The 22,996-nt window shown below is 30.7% G+C and overlaps 2 protein-coding genes across 2 annotated transcripts; both read right to left on the reverse strand.

Annotated features, from left to right (window-relative positions):
• Positions 1–1,093: 1,093 nt before the first annotated feature.
• LOC124537281 (hydroxymethylglutaryl-CoA synthase 1) lies at positions 1,094–3,554 on the reverse strand. Its single transcript, XM_047114070.1, has one exon. The coding sequence runs from the start codon at positions 3,111–3,113 to the stop codon at positions 1,743–1,745; it is 1,371 nt and encodes a 456-aa protein (XP_046970026.1). The 5' UTR covers positions 3,114–3,554; the 3' UTR covers positions 1,094–1,742.
• A 2,484-nt stretch (positions 3,555–6,038) lies between these two features.
• On the reverse strand, positions 6,039–22,976 carry LOC124537569 (alpha-N-acetylgalactosaminidase-like). The gene is made up of 10 exons (XM_047114443.1): positions 22,805–22,976; positions 16,438–16,592; positions 15,938–16,112; positions 13,961–14,135; positions 12,506–12,588; positions 11,588–11,749; positions 10,298–10,510; positions 9,010–9,141; positions 8,395–8,467; positions 6,039–6,161 (listed from the first exon to the last, which is right to left on the reverse strand). The coding sequence occupies exons 2-10, from the start codon at positions 16,590–16,592 to the stop codon at positions 6,103–6,105; spliced, it is 1,227 nt and encodes a 408-aa protein (XP_046970399.1). The 5' UTR covers positions 22,805–22,976; the 3' UTR covers positions 6,039–6,102.
• Positions 22,977–22,996: the final 20 nt, after the last annotated feature.

The raw sequence follows: 22,996 nt of genomic DNA on the forward strand, positions 1-22,996 counted from the left end.
TTTAAAGCATAACTGAATACAACTATCATTTACAAAATGAAAATTTCCAATTAGTCACTGGCCTGACCTGTGAGTTATCTCCAAACATAGGTAAACACTTATCTATACAAACCTTTTCCCGCGGCGCCAGTGTTTAACTTTATCCATTTACAGGGTCTCTTTATGACGTAACTAATATACAAACATTTATTTTCGCATTTATAATGTTAGTTAAGATGGCACTTAAAACATATTTATTTAAGTGCTTTAATGCTTGAGCATTTGTTTAAAAACTAAACATAAGTTGGTATCAGTAGCTAATAGTCCAATTTGAAAAATTGTAATCTGTTCAGGAGGAGGAAGGTTACATTAAATTGATTCTACAACCCTAAAGAGATCACTAACCATAAACCAATTGCATCCAAGACTAAAATAAGTACATAATTATTTCACTACTATTCTAAGTAGGTTGTTTGATTTCTTGACAAGAGCCTTAAAAAAGTACAAGCAAAGAGATTGAAAAGCTTTAAAAGAACTTCCTATAGGACCTTCCTATATTCCCATGTAACTTCAGATACGGATTTATAAATAATACTTTACCGATTTTTGATACGAAATTATTTCTGATTATACTGTTTCGGGTAGTTTCAGTTTTCGATACTACATTATTAAGAAAATGAAAAAGAAAACATTACCAGCTAATTTGATTATTTTATTTGGCATTACATTTGAATTAGGCAAAAACTATAATATAATAAGTATATAGTTACGGAGTTCGATAACTACCCTGATTGCTACTAAAAATCTAATCAATATAGATTAATATATTAGATTTTTGTCCATGTTAATGAAAAATAAAATATTTCATTAATAATTTTAACATTCTACTTTGTTAGTTCTACATAAGTCAATTTATTCTATAAAAACTAATTTTATTTATTAATTTTTAATCATATAAATTTTGCAAATAATTTAAATGAATAATTGTTTTATTTTATGTAAGTGATAAAGCGATATTGTTGTAAAATAAAAATTTCATTAAGTAGATATATGCACTTGACTGGTATGTGCGCAACTACCATACATTAACATGTGTAAAAAAAACTACATTGAATGCAAATGGAAACAGGTTTATTGCTAGTGTAACACATGCCTACAACACAATTAAAATACTGTCTTAATTTTGCTCAAAGTTCGAGGTTAATGAAAGGAGGAAGAGGTCTAAAGAAAGCAAATAAATTAATTTAATACACCACTTTATTACCCCTTTAATAAAGAGTATAAGTACAAGACATACATTAATACAGATATATATCAAATTCCTTCATGTTTGCTTCTGAAATTGAATTTCAAAATAGCTTTAATAAATATTTTCTCAAAATTAAGAGATAAAATTTAAATACTTTAATTAAATATAATATATATATAAAAACATTTTCTGTTACATCAAATGTATTGCACCACCTTTATTGATTACATTTTTAATACATGTATATATTTTACTATCACGGACATATTAACAATGTTATACAATGCTGCCAGGAGTTTAAAATTAAGTGTATTTTAAAAATTGCTATTTTTATAGCAATTAACCCCAGTCAAACTAAAAATAATGTAATTAATATACCTAGAAACATATATATAAGAATACAACTACAATGTACTATGCTAAAATAACTATAGACAAATAATTTAAATCATAACTATTGGTTAAGTCCTACACCAGCACAAAAATAAACTAGATATTACAATAAATAAATGCTTCATAGTTTCCTTTCATATGTGCGTCGTCTTTGGTCATCTATTTTGTTTAGATAATATGTACCAGGAAATAGCACCTCTATTGACCCCGATGGTTCATAAGGTGCTGTGTGATAATTCTCTGTCCTTACTTGCATTATATCAGAGAACTTTTGTGGTTCCACACTCTGTCTTGTATCTAACATTGCAACATTTTCATTTAAAGAATTGATTAATTTCTCTAATTTAGAACCAGCGCTCATATCATTGCAAATGTTGATAGAATACATAGTTGAAGCTAAGCCAGACCCATATGAAAATAAAGCAAATTTCTTTCCAATAAGCTGGTCTGGAGATTTACTCACTAAATAGGATACAAGTCCTCCATACAATGAAGGTGTATACATATTACCAACATTACGAGCTATGTGAAGTGATGGTTTGGTTTTTTCTTCAAATAGTTTGTTACTGTAAGTCATGAATGCTTTCTCTACATCCCTATCAAAGTAAGTATCGCTTCTATTATATGTACTAAACTGTGAAAGGCCAGGGAACTGTTTTTCTCTCTCTTCTTCTTTAGCATTAAGAAAATCATTGAAGCTAACTCGAGCTAGAGATTTTTGGACAAGCTTACAGTATGGGGAATGGAATAACATACCATCTAAACTCAACAGACCCTTGAAATTTGGATCCACCTTCCTCATCTTCTGACAGAATAGATTGTAACAGTTATCTAAAGCACTCAAGTAGCACTGGATTGATAACTTTCCATCAACATAGGGGAACTCAGATGCTAAATCAGGCTTGTAAAAATCATAAGCATGTGTCATATATGATGCACGAACACCACAATCAAAAACCAATGGCGCATCAGGTCCGATGAGCATTGCAACAGCTCCCGCTCCTCCTGTAGGCCTTGCTGGGCCTTTACCATACACTGCAATATCACCTGCTACCACTATTGCTTTTCTGCCATCCCAAGATGAAGACTCTACCCAATTAATAGCATTAAAAAGAGCGGCTGTACCGCCATAGCAAGCATTTGTGGTATCAATACCTTCTATATCTGTAGCGCCTTCTTTGGCAAACAATGTCATAAGGAATGTTTTGACACTTTTACTTTTATCTATAATTGTTTCTGTGCCAACTTCCAAGCGTCCAATATCATGAAGATTTATATTATTCTTCTCTATAAGCCTATGTAAAGCAGTAAGGCAAAGAGAATTGATGTCCTCTCTATCAGAACAGAAACCCATCCGACTCTGTCCAAGACCGATGGTGTATTTTCCAGCAGCCACTTGGTCGAATTTTTCTAATTCCACTTGATCAACATATTGAGAAGGAAAATATATTTCCATAGCAAGAATGCCAACATTCTCGACTTTGCCACCCATGATTACGGTAATATGACACGATTATAACTTTCACGGTCACGGTGAACACGTTATAGAGCCGAAAGAAATATATTATAAGTGATGCGACTGAACAACTGTCGCCGGCCGCGTCTTAAACCAGACTTAGTAGTCCCTCGTCTCGATCGCCCGATGTCGACGTCAGTCCTTAACGCTACTTGCACGCGATGATATACCATTGACCTACTACGGAACTAACTTTCTTTTACTCTTACGCGACGCATAGATAACATTAGTTACGTTGCCCGTAAATCATTATAGATCGTTCCAAGGCAGTAATACGAAAATTTACAAAAAATGAAGTATATAACAAATCCTAAACTATACTAGTTCATTTAATTTTAAAGAAAAAATGTCTTTTGTAATTCTAAACTTTTAATTTAAGACAATGCGGCTTTCAATCGAATGTCATGAATGTGACACATGACATATGTATTATCTTGTGAGTTGTTACGTTATGGAAATTTACATTTTACTTTATAGATTGATCCTACACATAGGACTAGTAAGAGAGTTAGACTATATAATTTTTAAAATATAAATTCGAATTATTAGCGATGTTTAGCGATCAATTATTTGTATAGATAAATAGAACTATTTTTTAAACAAAATATTTTAATGTTTTCTAATTATAAAAATATATACCGATAATGATAATAATACATCTTAAAATATTAAATAGGTAGTGCAAATGTGTAAGTATTTAGTACTTAATGTATGTACATGTAGAACCTAAGCTTTAGTTTTCTACAATGATAATTAAATATACAATTTTACAAAAGGTGACATGAAAAACTGTATGATTAATTTAACAAGAATTTAAATTCAACACAAAACCTTTGTTCACTTTGATCCAAAACAATAAGTGATATTATTATTTATTAATAATCGAACAATATTGTTGACTATTATTTTACTTACTATCAAATTATACTAAACAATATTTAAAATTATATGTTATTTTATGCATTACATTTTACCCCACATACCTCGCTATTACACGCGTAACCAGCGATTAAAAAATATACCTACATATTTTAAACCAGTATGTAAACAATAGGAATATGTAGTTTATTATAACATAAATAGTAATCAACTTATTTAAGTTTATTTACCATTAAAGATAGAAAAAAAAAATAAAATTAAAGAAGCAAGACAACTATTATTTAGGGCTAAACAACGAGTTAGATGTTCGGTCCGCTTCAAAAATGTCTAAGTTAATTTAATGTGTAGTATGGACACTTAAAATTCCTTTACGTGCCATCGACTTTCGCCCGCGTAACGGTCATCACGCCATGGCCAAACTGACCTACTTATTTCTAGCTAGTTCCGAATTAAATTATAAACGTAAGTTCGACATATTTTCTATTAATTAAACATAAAAACTTTTTTTTATAGTTATTTAACAATTTTATTTTTGATTACTTTAGCTATTTGACTAAGACAGTTTGTTACTTATTAAAGTGATTTCAATAATATACGTAGATATTTATAAAAGTTTCGAAATGTTTAGGTAGTTTATGTGGTTTCTAAAATTCATTAATCATTTTATACGGTTACATACATAAGTAGTTGTATATCGTAAGACGGTCATTGACCTCTCATTTTTTGACGATTACTCACTGACCGATACAATAAATTATGAGTAAGTATGTCGAGTTCTTGGATCATAATCATTGGATCTTATTTCCCGTTTTGATTCCTAGTATCTTTTGATAAGGACGCTGTTGACTAGGAGTAAATTCTTATTTATATTACAAATTTATCGTTACTACAAGCACTGAACTGATTATTTTTTGATTGATCGATTTATTATAAATTCTATTAATAAAACATTTATTATTATTAGTTACATACCGATGGCGATTAAGTGGGGGTATGAGGACAGGTTTTTGGTACGTACATTGTTCGGAGGCGTAGAAAAGTAACATCGATGCAGTTCCAGTCTTTAATATATCTCTGTGCCATGATTCATTCAGAGTCGTTCAGCCGTGCTGGCGTAATTCAATCAAAATCAAAATAAACTTTATTCAAGTAGGCTTTTACAAGCACTTTTGAATCGTTATTTTACAATTAAGTGAAGCTACCACCGGTTCGGAAAATAGATTCTACGGAGAAGAACCGGCAAGAAACTCAGTAGTTACTCTTTTTTAACATTTAAAAATACAAAGTCATGTTAATTAAATACAATTATTTAAATTAACATATCCTGCTTGGAAGTCAACAGGTATTAACTCAGTACCAAATATCCATGCATCAATTTTTACATTTATAATAAAAGTATGACGAATACGTTTCATTAGTTAATCAAGTTTTGTGACTGAATGTCTTATATTAAGCATACAAAAAATAGAAATAATTAAATTAACTATATAATCTATAATTATTTGAGAATACTTTAAGCGATAGGTACTCTACAAAATTAAAAGGTCTGTATTTTTGCTCGTATATATATTTAAGGGATAAAACATTAAAATCTAATCATAAAATTAAGAGTAAATCCTTACAGGGGCTTAACCGGTGCTAGTTTTAAACCAAAACCGTACTTGATTTAAGTTTTTCATGTATTTTCAAGTCATGTGTTTGTTTGTCCTTGAATAGTTGTGCAAAAATATTCATTACATTATTATCCTTATTGCCTCCATTGATGACAGGACTTCATTGATGTCAATGAGGAAATAATGTTAGCATTTTTGCCGCGTACATGTTTTAAATAAAACTTTTTTTTTAATTCTTATATATGTATAAATATAGACTCAATGTTGATGATTCTTTTGAGTAAATTATTAGTTATTTATAATGAAAACCATTATTTATCATATTGAAATTCCCTTAACAAAGAAGAATGACGCATTACTTATCAAAATTTCTTAAATGTGTTCAAAGTGATGAAATAATTGTAACCAGTGTGTAAAATCATATTTATTTCTTATAATCGAGAAATAGAACAAACTTTTATCTTTATCATATCTCACGTCGCAGTGTTAATCTCGTTAGATTTCTTCGGGATGAACTTATAAAACTTCACACCTGAAAATATAAATATTATATTTTAATAGCGTTCGGATACTTTCAAAAAGCGATTTAACACGTTCACTGCCACCTAAATTTTTCCTATGCTCATAGCGATGCCGCCATACATAATGCCGCGAACACGCTAAGCGTGTCCCCGGCATCGCTAGATAAATTGCATGGACAAGCGTAGCGTGTCCACTGGCACAGGAACAAAAAAATGATAATTTTTTTGTTAAAACGGTCTTTGTTAGTTAATATTTCTTGTGTTATGCAATAATTAAGGTGTTTAGAATAATGTTGTCAGTGTTTTATCCTGGAATTATGACAAAAAACCGCTTTTATGGTAAGTAAACATCATAATGTAATCAGTGGTTGTAAAACTTTTTAATAAATTCCCACATATCATATTTATATTGGTGTCGAATTTGATATGTACTTTTTATCGCGTTATGATTTAGTTCGTATTTCAATAAAAAAATTGTTCATGATATATACTGTTACCTGTTATCTACTCTTGTATCCCTGCAAAGGACGCGGGTCAGTTTGAAAGTAGCAAGGTATAATCAAATAAAATAAAATAGAACTTTCAATACAAATTAAAACAGAGTTTAAATTTCGCTTCATAAAGTGTCCATAAAAATCCACCTTCTTTTTTTGTTTTCTCAAATACATACTTATTAATTTCTAAAATCAATTTTTATCTCACTTGTTTCGTTCACTTTCTTATTAGTTGCTAGAAATGTTAAAAGGTCATAGGATATCGATTCGGTGCACATGTCTTGATATAATAATAAAGAACAATTAAATAAGTAATAATTAATAAACAAATAATTAAAAAATAATCAAGCTTCTTGTAAGCTAAACTCGTTTTATTGTTTCATTACTTCAATTCTTGTAACACGAATTTGAAGTTGACATGAGTTTACATTTTTAAGGTAAATCAGCCTTATTTAGTGTTTAATTTTATATATTTGGTGTATGTATGTGGTAGTTAATGATTAATCGAACTAACATATAGGTACTTGTAATACATAATCAGTATCAACATAACACAAAGTAAGACAATTTAGTATAAACTTTGTCATTAAATAGGAATGGCAGAATTACGGCTTATATAGTTTTCAACCGACTTCCAAAAGGAGGAGGTTATCAATTCGATTCAATAACTATAACTACATTATATAATCGTAAATCGACTTTTAAGTAGTCTAATATTTTTCATTTCATTTAACTTAGGAAGACTCTAAAAAATATGTTGAATATGTAATTATTTTTATTACTTTTTCGTGCATATTAATTTGTTTTAAAATAGTGTTTTGTTTGAAGTCGGTTTTTCTTTTTGTTAAAATTTTTATTTATACTACAAAGGTGTATAAATTTTTATAATAATAGATATTTGTACAAAAAAAAAATGTAACAAAGTTCCGCAAATTTGAGAAAACAATAACAAAATTAGTTCAATTTTCAACAAATTGGTAATAAGCCATAAATAAAATGTGGTTTGTTGAAAAAACAGTTTGACAATCTATGATTATCCTTAATAAGTGAACAAGCCTAGCGTGTCGCCGGCATTACGAAAGACATTTTTTTGTAAAATAAAAAAAAAATATTATTTTTAACGGGCCACTTAAAAACTCAGTAGCTTATCGCTTGAAGATTGCACACAATTAGTTTGAATGAATAATTTAGCCTAGTTTTTAAGATATCACTGAAATTCTTAGAACAAGCCTAGCGTGTTCGCGGCGTGGCTATAGAAATTCGCATGAACACGCTAGGCGTGTCGCTGGCACTGAACGTGTTAATGTTTAATTAATAACTCGTATTTTAAGGCTGTATAGTTTATGCAGGTTATAACTAAGTCGCACCATTTGAATGTCGTGAAAGCCGACTATAAAATGTTCTATTAAATGCATAAATCACAATCAATACCATCAGTAGTCTATGGTTTTATTGAATCGATTGTGGTAGGTTGCTTGGTTTAGAAACATTGGAAATTGAAAATTGGTAACTGGGTCTCGAGGGATGGTTTTTTGTTTATAAACCTATAAAAACAATTGTGATCTCAAATAAAAGGTAAACGAGAAAGCATATTATTACGATGATATTTTATCGTCTTGTGGTAATCATTATGCAATAATATTTAACCGTTTTATTGATAAATTTTAGCTACATTTATTTAAATATTGTGTAGATCTTGATGTACATAGTTTTTAAAATGATTATTACTTCGAAAAGCTAGTATTCGTACCTGACGGGTTTACTCTCGTTTCAAATTCGCCTTCAGGTCCAAAAGAGCGTTCCACTTCATCTTTATAGAGATCCTAGAAAACACGACATTAATTATGTGTACCTATTATAGTATATTTTAAGTTCTATGATTATTACTTGTTTCTATGCTATGTAGTTTGTCTATGGTATACGTATGTCTAGACACAAAACAGATTACTGTGTGAACTGTGAGTCGCTCTAATGATGATATTATATAGTAATATATATTTACAAAATGCCAATTAATAACATTTATCTCGACTAAACTCGAGTTATAGTTGCTACATATTTATTCATTTCTTTTTAAGTTATTTGAGAGCGGTTGCGAAAATAGCCCTTGAGTCCCGCGTCTTTAACATTGTAAGGTTTCAGGCCTTTGCTCACATGGTTATTTTTTATGAAATACAACCTGATGTTAAGGTCCTATCATGTATTCCGCCCGTCAGAAATTTTAACCATTCCTTATATCCCCAATACGCCATAAACCTTGGGAACTAAGTTGTTATTACCTTTGGAACTAGGTCACTCACTCATTCAGTCACCATTTATTGCAGGGGGGGGGGTGGTCTTGCAATAAATAGTGAGTGATACTAACCATGACTTCATACGCCTGATTCGGGATTTTCATGGAATCAAATGGTACTTTAATAGAGTACGGCGCCCCATCATCGCGTCTGTTCACAAAGGCCAATGCGTATGATCCATCGGACAGCTCCCTCTTCCAAATCTTTAAATTACAAAGTTTTATTAAATAACACCCAAAATATCAGCACATACCACCTATTTTAATTACAGAATAAGAAAAACAAATGGCCTGGAATTGACAGCACATTGGTGGAAATCTAAAGATAACATTCATTTTTATTATGAAATTGTAAGAAAAAGAATACTATTAATGTCAGCAATTATTTTCATTATGAATATTTAAGTGGAATTGCGTTATATTTATAAATAGCTTTATTTATAATATTCATTTATATAAAATTAATTGTAGTTTATTATATAGGAGAGCTATTTGCTGGAAATCGCATGGAATTTAATTTAATTGTACATATATAATATTCCTTTTTGCAAAGAAAATATTATTGTAAAAATGAAATATAAAGATAAAACGAAGTTTATCGAGGCTCAAAGCATCATTAAAATTACATAACATTATGACCAGATCATTAACTGTCTTATAATTAAACAATAAAATAATAAATCAATATTTATAGCTGCGTATACATGACTCATTTACACAAATAATATAAACACACTTGAACGTACAAATGCAAAGAAAATCATAAACATATTTACTGTGTACAATAAAACTACAATTTTATTTCAGTTCCCGCTAATCTATACCCCGATAGTCCTTAGATATTGTTAATTAAGTAGCTAAAAAAAAACTTCTTTGTACTTATCATATCCTCAAATTCCTTAAGGAAAAAATGTAAAGTAAAGTAAAGTAACAGCCTGTAAATTTCCCACTGCTGGGATGAGGGCTCCTCTTGCATTAAAGAGAGGGTTTGGAACATATTCCACCACGCTGTTCCAATGCGGCTTGGTGGAATGCGCATGTGGCAGAATTTCGATGAAATTAGACACATGCAGATTTCCCCCCGATGTTTTCCTTCACCGCCGAGCACGAGATGAATTATAAACACAAATTAAGCACATATAAATGGTGGTGCTTACCTGCGTTTGAACCCGCAATCATCGGTAAGATGCACGTGTTCAAACCACTGGGCCATCTCAGCTCAAAGGAAAAAATGTAAGACACTTTAATTCGAAGCATCGGTACGAATTGGCGGGATTTTACCCATTTTACATAAATTTACAATTTTTAAATTATTGTATTCATAATTTAAAATTGGAATGTTGAAATTGATTTCTGTTACCTCACATTTAGACTTATTCCACACACGCGACCCTTGCTGACCCAGCGAATCCTGGTTAATATCGATTATATCCCGATTGAGAAGCACTTTCTTGAACTCCGGTCGGATGGTGTCCAAATCTACACTCATTAACAACGGGGCCGCTAATATTGACCACACTGCCATCTGGACTTTTGCTTGGTCTAACGATAGACCGAAATTACCTATTAACAGCTAAAATACAAACACATTTAATTCATAACTGCAACTGCGATCAAAATCAGCGACCGTATTACCGATAATATTAAATGTCATAAATTCCTATAAAAGCGACTATATATGTGTATAGCAATAAGCGTGCTATTGTTATTTAGTTTTAAAAAAATGTTACAAATGAAAAAGAATAGGTATTTTTAAATTAAGAATCAATTATGTGAAAGATCAAATGACTGGACTTTATTTTGGTTATAATTATATGATGGGCAATGTCGCTTATTACGTTTTGACATGTCACACTCGTTCTTTGAGGTCAGTTAGGTAGTTCGGTAACATAAAACTCGAAATTCACCGCAGAACAAGAGCTTGAAATATTTGAATGAGATATACGACATTGACATAAATAGTTATAAAATTTATGGGATGGGGTATGAAAATGGCGTATTAAAGTCGGTTCTCAATACTTCCCGAGTGAGATACGAAAGGATTTCTAACAGAAACGCACTGCCAATTGCATGATGAATACGTTTTACACATTACCTATATTTTTTTTTACTATTGTAGTACACTGCTAGTTTTGTTTTAGGAATTTATTTTATTATATGTTTCATAAATTTCCATTTAAATATTATTAATTGTGTTAGTCTTTCGCCAATGTATTTATTGGTTATTATTATAAATTAAGCGAGTTACAAAATATACTCTAGATATAAATTAAAAAATTTGTAGGTATATTATTTAGTTTCCGTATTCTTCAAATAATCTTATAGCAATTCGTTAAAATGTAAAAAAAAAACAAAACCCTCAAATAATGATAAAAACTAAATGTTCAATGTGCATGAAAATTTAGACTTTGGACTCAAGCGAGATAGATAAAAAATCATAGATAATATAATCTCAATAGTTAATAATAAGTCTCTAGAATTACGTTACTTTCCTTATGTATGAAACAAGATACCTTTTAGAAGCAGGTACAGTTTATGATAAAAGAGTTGATAAATATTTCAAATACTTTATGTAGTGCACACAATTACTTCTTAAAAAACAACTATTGGCGAATAGCTAATAGTGGTAATCGTGTACAAACAGCCTTACCATATCAGGGTCATTCCAACGCCCAGGACCAGCATACTTGGCGAATTCGTCTTGATGATCTCCAAACCATGTTATAATAGAGCTGAGAGAGCTCCACGAATCCTGGATGTCATCCCAATTGCGCCACAAGTTGCAATGTTGGGCGATGGATGCGTAGTTCGGCTAAATCAATAAAATAATGCATTTGGACAAACTTCCTACTATTGTACCGTTTTTGACCGTTGAAATTTTAACTGTATTTTGGCAATCTCAAATTTTTTAAAAAATATCGAAAATTAATCTTTGATGTAAAATAGGAATCAAAGTTTTTTTGGCAGTTATTTCAAAAATTATAACATAAAATCAAATGAAAATATACTTAACCCAAGTAGGCTTTTACAAGCGTCATTTAACAAACATATTAAGTTAAGCTACCATCGGTTCGGGATGTAGATTCTAATGAGAAAAACCGACAAAAAAACTCAGTAGTTACTATTTTTCAACATTAAAAACAAAATCATGTTAGTTAAATAAAATTGTACGTATATGCCAAAGCGTTTGTACAAATTCATACCCTAGTCATTTATAGAAGTAAAAAGATAATATGGTAAGTGATACGTAGTTAGAATCATAGCAGTACGGTGCTTTGTAGTTTTTATTTATTTAAGCTCGAGTAAATCTAAGCCGCGACCAAACGGTAAAAATACCCACAACTAGATACCCAATGATTCTTATATTTGTCTTATTTCTTGTCTTATTTTAAGAATAACGTTCGGAAATCAATTAAACTTATTTTTATCGAGTGAGATACAATAACGAAATATTTACATATTTATTCAATGTATAACATAAAGGTAACTGCATAATAGTTTAGTTTGTAACACTTCATGTGTTTTTCAATATGCCTACCAATTAATATAAAAAAATACTTTTACTTACATTATCTTGATAGGCAGGCCAACTGCATGAGTAAACTATTGGTCTTCCGGAATCGTTCAATAATTTACCAAAATAGGGGTACCCTGCAAAAAAACGTACTAAAATCAAAATTGCTTTATTCAAGTGGCAAGCACATCTGAATCTTCATTCAGAGCCGGATTTAAAGGTCTGGAGGCCCCCGGGACACAAAGCAGTGGGGGCCCTAGACAAACAGAAGCGTGACCTAATAATTATATTATCATGAATTAATTACTTTTTTATTTCAATCAGTAAGCTATGATTTATTTACTTGTATCGGTAACTTTTAAAATATTAAATAATAACATTATTATAACTTGACTATATCTTGGTATTTGTTAACTTGCTGAAAACTGTGGCCCCCACTGTGGAGGCCTAGGGCAGTTGCCCCGGTTGCCCTCCTCTAAATACGGCCTTGTCTTGGTTTACCAGGATTATATAAACAATAAAGTTTACAAAGTTTCAATACGTAAAGTCTACCAAGAAGAACCGACATGAAACTAAGCAGTTACATAATAGGCTATTTGACTGGTTTTTAAAATCCATTTAATATAATTTAGTAGAAGTTAAGGAACCCTAGTACATATTTGCCGAAATATATCATATTAAAATTTCCATATTTAAATAGCGCGCAAAAACGCGACTTGGACAATATGGCGCTGCAATGGGATCGGTGACGTCACTTTCCTGTATTTTAATCTGTGGTACATATAGTAGAAAAGTAAGGTTTACAAGAAAGTTACTTCATCATAAGCCCGGCCAATCAGGAGCGTTTTGTGTCACGTGACAAACGTTTGAAAAAATGCATTTTTATTTTTGGATTTTTGAATAAATTATTATTTTCAACTTTCGTTAGTAAATAACCATTTTTAAACTTATAATATACAATGATTACAATAATTCACAATTTATTTTTCGCATTGTCAAATAGCCTATTCCATTTTATAAATAGTTATGTTATTTATAAATAATTATGTTAATTTAAAACAATTACATTTACTTTTCTGCTCATATGACTATTCTGAAAATCAAAAAAAAAAAATACAATACGCCTTCTCATCTTTATAATTGTATGGGTATTATTTGTCAATTATTATTGGTTATCTTTAACTAATATTTACTATACCTATATGTAACTCATAGAATAATGTAATTAGGCAAAGGTACATAGGCCATAGACTTCTGTAAAACATTCATGGAGTACTAATCACAGGCATATTTGCTTAGACAATTTACTACTTTTTTGCCGATTTGACAAATTCCTAATAAGTCAGTATAAAATTTAAGAAGAATATATATGTGTGAACTGTAAGAGGTAAGAATGGTACTTGTGAGATGACGTCAGATAGGGAAGTATGGAAGAAGAAGCCATGCTGCGCCGACAAAAGTAAATTTGGGTAAACAAAAGATTATTCAACTTTTTTCTATTGAACATGCCTTCGTCCATTTTCGCTTTATCCACGTAACATCCATCCAACTTGATGTAGTCGACATCCCAATTCACAAAAGATTGTATGTCTCTCGCCTCGTGTCCCAGAACGCCAGGGTATCCCATACAAGTTTTAGTACCATAATCCTGGTATAGTGCAAATTTAAATCCTCTGTCGTGAAGCTGGAAGAATACTTTCTGTTGTACATTTAAATTCATCGGACACTATTAATTAAAAAGAGATTAAGCACTTTAACATCCTTTCGTGTATTTAAAATTAAATCTGGTACAATTCACAAATATTAGTTACACTTATGTATAAGGAACGACACATATTAAATGAAATTCAATTGTGATATTTAACTTTTCAAAACATGTATAAATTTTAAACAATGATGTGGTGTACAAAGATCTGTAATTATATTATAATTATTATTGGACTTATATTGTAGGTATATGGATACATATATTATCTGTGTATTTATGTATCTGTCCCCTCGAATGACATACATCGCGGAAAGCGCGGGAATATAAAGATATAGTACGACACAAATTAGATGTAGCATCGGAAAATGCAATGGAATGAAAATAAAACCGATCACTGCCGATTTACACGACCAATAGAAATAGCTCCCTATCGCACCATTCGACGCTATTCCTCGCTATCATATTCACGCGTCAGAGAAAGCAAGTGCATGTAAATCAACGCGTCAAATTGACGAATATATTAGGTCATATGATATTACAAGTTATTACGTTTGTGTAAAGATCATATTCGCATCAGAAATAAATTTTGATAATTTGGTATAGCGTATTCAATTCGGATGTGATCGGTTTTACGAATTTTGCCGATGCGACATCTAAGTTGTGTCGTACATGATTTGGGCGCGGGTGACAACGGTGCGTGTGCAGGGCGAGTGGATATTTAAATAGGATATATATTTATATATAACTTGTAAATCTATCTTACGACCTTATATGTGAACATTACACATATGATAGAAGATTTTTATTGCAAGCACAACTATGTACAAGTTCTAACACAAATGTACGTTCTATTCCGGTCTTAATCAACAATATGACATACACAGGAAATATTTCATGCGCAGGTCTAAGGGATTTACAAGTTTTCAAGATCACGATTGTAAAACTGACTGACACTTTCAATGGACGTATGCTATCGAATCATAGGGGTGACTTATAATATAACTGAAGTGAGTGAGTGTTATGAAAATTTGTCCATAATCATAATTATACATATTGCGTTTTATACGCAAAAAATGCGTTATAATATTGCAATGCGTTTGTTTTTGCTTATACATTTTTATGCTAGGGCCATAAATTCAGTAAAAAAGGTCAGTTGATAGGGTACCAACACATGGTTAAAAAGAATAATTGCGTAAGAGTACAGAGTCCTTATGCGAAAATTATAGCCTGTTCCAATGGAAGTAGGAAAAAGAATAAACAAAACATAGATTGAGGTATTTGCTAATAAGTTATATTGTGCACGACAATGCACAACGGAACTTAGTTATATAACTTACTAAGAGTTTATGATAAATACACTGCTACCCTTGAGTATTTATTTCCACTTTAATTTTACTTTCAAATTTCCAATAACACTTTCTTTCAAAAGGCCAATTTTTTACTATCCATAGCGCAAATACCATAGATAAATCAAGTTCTCGACCAATTATATCGCATCAATCAGCTGCCAAAGGTTGTTTATGTGACTTTTCCTTTTATAAATGGGAATAGAGTATAGGCAATGTATACTGGCAGTACTTTAAAATTGATCTGGCACTTTGTACAGTCATTCTGATACAGCCTCTGGTGTGAGCAACCTGACCAACTATAAATCGATATAAAAAGTACCGACGAGACAAAATTGGCATACATAAGATGGGCATTATTGTTTCAAAAGAATTATATAACATTTTAACCGTCGTTTAATTTAAGAAATGTTGAATATGATAGTTACGTACGTAATCAGCGATAGCTTTCATGCCATTCGGGAAGCGTTTCCTGTCAGGCACCAGGTAACCTGGAGCATCGCGCTCTTTCTCCAACCAGCAGTCATCGATACCTACGTAGTTGTAGCCTGCCTCTAGATAGCCCTCGTCTACCATTCGATCTGCGGTACGCTTTATCAGACTTTCACTATAAATTGTAATTAAAAAACAGAAAATCAATAATATGTGTATAGTTGAATATTCAACAGTAAATATTTTATTGTTTCAATTACACCAAAAAATCCTTAATTTAATTTAATGACAAATTTAATGTAACTTCCAAAAATTCTGAAAGTTATACATAATATTACATGTATTGTATAAAATTAACGTAAAATAAATGAAGCGCCTACGAAAATAAAAAAGCAATTTACGTTTATGCATAAAAACGGAAACATTGCAAGCGGTATGAACTTAATCATTTTATGATAATTATTCGTTAAAACCGATTGCATGAAGTCAAATAAAATTACCTTATGCATTCACTTGGATATTTTTCACAATCCGTTATACATCTGAACCTCTGCCAAGTTAGCCAACCCATCGGCGGTGTCAACGCTAAGCCATTATCAAGCGCCAAATTAAACTGGAATAGTCCGAAAACAATGGCTAAACTTAACAACCCCATCTGTAAAGACAATATGAGTTTATAACCTAGAACACCTATTTACAACGTACGGGTTATAATATAACGATTACATTAGTAGTACACTAACTAATGATATATACGTTCATTAGTTAGTGTACTACTAATGTAAAGTTGATGTTATTCGTTCCCCTTTTTTTCTGTGATTTATCTTCATGAGTTGACATTTTGGAGAAAATCGTACAAATTCTTATTAAACTAAAATCATTCATACCAATCGGGATACAGGAAAGTAGCCTTTGTAAGAAACCGAAAAAAAAAACATACAAACAAATCTTACCTCTTTTATCGAATTAGTATGATATAAAACCTTTTTGGTGTTTGCTAATAAAGGTAAAAAAAAGGATGTTACAATAATCCTTAACCTAATAAGTGCACAATCTGCTGAACACTAACTAAGTAGGTAGTTTCCAAACAGTCCTCATATATAACGGGTTGTATAATCAGCTCACAGCGATAACATGAGAATGCTTTGACTCTAGCTCAGCATGTGACTATTTAAACTATCTCATTACATATTCTATCGTAAATACATAAGTATTTTAACCCACGTCACGGTACTAAAATTGACAGGAATCGATGTACAGTTGCAAAGTAAATGTTTAATAATATACGCCCTTACTTCCATGCTGTTTAGACGATGTTTCGTTTAACACTGATTTCTCTCTTTTTGTCTGTAATGATTTAACATTCATAAAAAGTAGACACAACATTGTTAAACTAATCACCGCCTTAACGACATTTATAGTAAGCTGAAAATGATTAAATTATACCAAAAAGGAGCAACGATTCTATTGGTGCAACAATGATGTCGATATTCTTATTGACAGCATATTATGCAAATTTTAAAACACCATAATGCCAATGATAGGAGCAGTTAATTACCCACATAAGTATTTAATGTACTATAACTTTTGGTCATGCAGTTCACCTAAACTTGAGGTACCTACTATTCGCACGTGACATTGGCGAAATAATATGTGCCCTTTTAGCACAAATAAAAGCCAAAAGGCCAGTTTTTGAATATTTTCTCTCGTCTTCTCAAAAATTTATTTCTTTAATTCTGCGTTATAGACTTTCATTTGTTTGTAAGTAACTTGTCTGGTCTTTTCCATATCATCATTTGTGTGAATAGATTTAAAGAAACAAAAAAATAAAAAAATATCATATAATATGAGAATAAAATCTACATTAAAAGAAAGTACCAAGCAGAAATTGATCACCCATTTTGAATTGGAACTATTCTAAGAATATAAACCATCACGATATTCCATTCAAACCTTTCCTGATTAAAATACAGAATGAATCTGCCTGATTTAATTAAGAACAAATATATTTTTTTCTTTAATAATAATATATTCTCAAAAAATTCTACTCCGTGTCAATGTTACTACTTGATAATGTTTTAAATTATTGAAAATCGGTTTTCCAAATTCTTTTTAAAATGGTGACGAAGAGATGCCTTTAGAAACCCTTATAATTAACACCGAACGTCGATATTTACAATCATACTGAAGATCTTTTTAGATATTGTAGTCTTGCGTATAGAATCTTTTTTCATCATCTTTTTTAATTTGTTTTTGAAGCTTTTCTGACATTCTGTAGTAATGTTGTTTTAGCAGACCTCAATAAATGATCTTCAATCTAGTTAAAATTGCGTTCTGTATATGATATCGCTTATAACCTGAATGCAACCATTTTAACAAACATTTTCAGGTATTAAATTGGATTCACTCTCTAAAGAACACGCGGCAGTCATATGTAGAACCATTTTAGTTGTCAATTTAATAAATTGTGGCAAGAATATTCGATTTTGCACCTCTCTTTTAAAAATCATATCTGCTTATGCTGTCTTATTTAATGTTCAGATAATCTTTAAATTTTCAATTTCTTGTAATCATTCAATTTAATGGTATCATGTCAAATGTACGGCTATCTCTAACGTTGTTTGTAATTTATGCACAATATCTGGCTAGAATGGCAATAGCTCAATCATCAAGAGACTCGAGACTCTTCCTTGTTTCTTTCTTTCCATAATGGGCATTAACATTGAATTTTGAAGCCCAAATTAAAATATTGACCTGCCAAAGAATACTTTTGCGCAACCTTCTATTTATTGGTTGTTTATTTTCAGTTTTAAAATTTGAAGCGAAGCCAAAATGATCTAAGCTTTGAAACATAAATGCAGAAGTGTATTAAAAAATCTTGGTAGTTCAAGCAGTAACCAGTATCAACGAGAGGGAGGAATCGATTTCTTTATTGACCGTATAAAACTTACCATGTAGTTGCTGCTCAGACACCAAAATTATGAATAGTTGGCGGTCCTTCCAGTTTCCGTTACTAAAATATATGTAAAAACGCATGTGCGGTTATAATTTCCTAAATAATCGATTACCGTTATTAAAGTATTATCGATTAAGTACTGAGATTATTATTACATTGTTATTTCTTATTAAATTAATTGGTGTGTAAATGCATTGTAATTACTTTAACACAGTGACCTTGGTTAAGTGTGTTAATAATTGTTAGTTAACTCTATTTACGAAAGATCATTCGGGTTACCCATTTGTCTCTGTATAAAAAAAAAACGTTCTAAATTTCTTCAACAAAATTATCACTGTCCTGAGCGTTCCTAGCAAGCCTGAACTTGGCGACCCCATTACTTATTTTCTAGGAAAGAAAAAGGAAGTAGAACAACATAACAACTAAGGTGGTATAATTAATTTAAGCATAAAACTTATTAATTGTCATGATGAAAGCCTATACTGATCAAGTTTATTTTATTTCTGCTAACATCATAAGATATTAAACCTTGGAATGCCAAGATTCATTCAAACAAAAAGAGAAAAATGAAGAGCAAACTTGGACTTACAAGCAAAAAACTATTTGTGTCATTCTTGTAATCATTTTAATTAAGAAAACAAAAATAAACTTTATTATTAAATAGTTTTTACTATATATAGTCTAATTATTAAGAAGAAGCCTACAAGAAAAAACTAAGTGTAAGGTAATGAAGCTCTTGGTCATTCGACAGGTAAATTATAATTATATGTATATATGCAAAATTTTCGGATGCTAAACTTAAGCAACCAACTAAATACTTCATAACTCTTAGACAGTTTTTTTTTAATTTATGCTATAGACTATTACCAGTTTGTCAATATTAATAAACCAGTGCGTTTCCGGTACTGTTGGCGTTATGAAATGAGGAAACCGAAGTAACTAGTTTTCGTTTATCTGCGGCAACAGTGCAAATTCCCCTGCAATGTCCCCAACATTCCCCTCCATTTCAAAGTTCCAATTTCATCAGCCCCAGTATTAACAGATTTCTTAAAAAGGAGGTTATCAGTTCGACATGTATGTTACATTGTTAGAATTGAATTATATTTGAATATGATAATTATTTAGGGAAGTACGCGTGCTTAATTCCGTATAATACACTAAATTTATCCACGAATTTCTCAAAAACTAAAAGTCATATAGCATCAATTTAATTTAATTTAGGTGTATTTGAACTTAGGGAACAGTGTAAGTTTCATTAAAATCGGTGTAGTAGTTTCATAGATATTTTTTGTTATTTTTAATCCACTAGCTGTTTCTTATTTTGATAATTCCAAAGACTTTTTAGTAAGAAACTTGAAATCAATGTAAAACCCCCAATTTAGTAAAAAAATATTTTAATAAGAACTTTAATCATTTATTTATATTCACAAATCATTTAGTGACATTATATATAATGATGCATACATTTTACGACTCATACGCGCTATGTGTTTCAAATTATCCAAATTTTATTATCTACTATTGTATTACGACGGAATTCCTTTAATTGTATTTAAAAATATATATATACCTACAAATTTGTAACATCAAGCAAAGAAATCTTAAAACACGAGAATTAGCGAGCGTCTAACATTTTAAATATCTTTTAAAAGCAGTAGTGATTCAATGTTTTGAACATCTGACAGTATTTTTTATAATTCTAAGTCATTGTGCAATTTTTGAAGTGCTAGATAAAATACCTACCTATAGGCGTAAATCTTTGATTTCAATTATCTTTCTTGGATATAAGCCTAATGGTAGGTCCACAAGGCACAGACTTAGAAGACTTCTATTGAATTTTGTCTGTGCAACTTAGCAGCGCAGACAAAAGTCACTGACTTGGTCACTAAATATTTTAATTGACAATTTTTTACTAAACCGATTACTAAACTAAAAAATTTGCAACGATACAGTTAAGAACATTGTTTGAAAAACTCTTCATCCTCAAAACCAAAGGTCGAAGGTAATGAAAAGTCCGTAGACATTTTGTCGATTGTTTTTTTTACTTAGATTTGCAAGTATGTACCGATCTCTGTACGACAATAGACTGTTCCAAGTTTGTGTCGGATAGACCTACCATTACCAAAAGTAATTTGTCATAATGTCGGAAATGTACAATATACTTCAATTATTAGTAGTTATTATTTATTAAAGGGCTCTAGTATTCAATATCAACGGGTACGTATGGTACGTATATCAATGGGTACGCCGCGACACTTCGCGTTTATTCAAAAGAAAATTTAGGAATTTGGAAACCCATATCAGGTTTTGTTTTCATTTCACTGTAATCTGCAAGTTACTCATCTACATTTGGCGCCAAAATGATAAAACCTCTTTTAAGTTAAATTTTAATATCAAATAGTAAACATTAGTTTGTTTTATTTTTAATATTTTGTCTATTCAGCCGTAGTAAATACCGCTCTGGCGCTCTCTAACAGGTCAGTTACTTTAAATCGTAACAATTTGGTAAATTTCCTTGAAAAATCGTCTTTAATTTTCTGCATATCCACGGCTGATAACAACGTAAAGGTTCTTTTAATTTACACTATTATATCTAGCCATTGAGAATCAATTTTATATTATTGAAATAGTGCCAATTGCATCCGTTATTGATGATGTATTCCTATATACTTAACGAGTGAAAATCTTTAATAGAGTAATGTCAAATTTGGAAAAGGCAATAAAAGTATCCCACAATTTTTTTATTTTTTTTAATTAGAACGGCAGCACTGGCAAAAGTTCGCCAAAGGTAGCAACGATCTAAGTCCCAGGCGGCAAGGCGAATGACCAGCTTAATGTACAGTGTACACACACAATAGTTGCGATTTGCTTCGTCAATCACTATTCTCCTTATTATTACGCGCTTATTTAACCCTACAACCGCCACGCTTGGGTTAGTGCGGCGTACCTTCAGCGCCAACAACCTTTAGGTTTAGTTTAACATAATGTTGTTATATGAATAAACAAAATTTGTAAAATTTTAAGTAAACTATAACAATACTTAATAGGTTTTCTAACCAATACATAAAAAAAAAATATGCAAAGACTAATTGACCAACAAAATTGAAATATTTTTTTTTCAAAACATCATATCTTCACATGTAAAATCAATGTGAAGAAGTTCCTGGACAGCCTACAGTAGTAACGTTCCAGGATAATTCGATTTATTTTTTTATTACACATCAATCATTTTATATCAAATTCACTTGGATAAATAAGAGTTTGAAAGTATAACAAAATTTGAATTACTTTTAGTCCACTATCGTCAGGTTGAAGTCTATCTAAAACATAGTCAGATTAGATATTAGCATTACGATACATTATGTACTTAGATGGCGCTGGCGCCTGGTGCAATTTTATAAAACCGGTTATTTTATGACGTTCGCGGTCAAAGGGTTAAACGCGATAACTATTTAATATTAGATAAACATAACGTATTTATGCAGATATACATTACTTTATCTGAATTATTACTATTATCTCTCACTTCAAATTGATTTAATAATATAAAAAACGTAAGATTATATTTCTAGTAATTATTGATATTATATACTAAGTTACTTAATTGCGTTACCAACATTTTGTTATAGTTAATTGTCTAATAAAAGACAATAATTTATAACTTATGATTCAATGTTACATAAATATTTATACTTACCTATTTTATAACGAAATATTTGTGTTTTATAATTTTATCTAAATATAATACCTTGTTAGGGTTTTTTTACTTTATAATACCCTGTGTGTTTTATATTATTGCTCAATGAGCCAATGATAATGAAAATACATAAATAAATTTTAAATTTTCCTTATAAAAACTTGCTTAGGGCAAAAATATAAATCGCTTTAAGAATAGGATTTAGTTCACTAACCTCGCAGATGATGCTTGATTAGCCACTTAAACACTTTCTACATACATACCGTTCCTCCCACACAACAATAAATTGCTCCTTCACTGAATAAAATACCTCTGCATTGAATTTCGTCAAAAGTTCCGTAGTCAAAGTCAGTTAAGCAATCTCGACCCCAAGTTGAGAGTTCTGTTAAATTTGAAACTTATTGCT

Source organism: Vanessa cardui, chromosome 18 (genome assembly GCF_905220365.1).
Source record: "Vanessa cardui chromosome 18, ilVanCard2.1, whole genome shotgun sequence".
NCBI lineage: Eukaryota > Metazoa > Arthropoda > Insecta > Lepidoptera > Nymphalidae > Vanessa > Vanessa cardui.

Bases quoted from the DNA above. Each gene is read 5' to 3' on its own strand.
- LOC124537281 (XM_047114070.1), bottom strand. From the start codon at position 3,113: ATGGGTGGCAAAGTCGAGAATGTTGGCATTCTTGCTATGGAAATATAT.
- LOC124537569 (XM_047114443.1), bottom strand. From the start codon at position 16,592: ATGGGGTTGTTAAGTTTAGCCATTGTTTTCGGACTATTCCAGTTTAAT. The intron at 16,113-16,437 runs GTAATTTTATTT...TACAATTTATAG, and splicing joins TATCCAAGTGAATGCATAAG to TGAAAGTCTGATAAAGCGTA. The intron at 9,142-10,297 runs GTAACAGAAATC...TGTAATTTAAAG, and splicing joins GGAATAAGTCTAAATGTGAG to ATTTGGAAGAGGGAGCTGTC.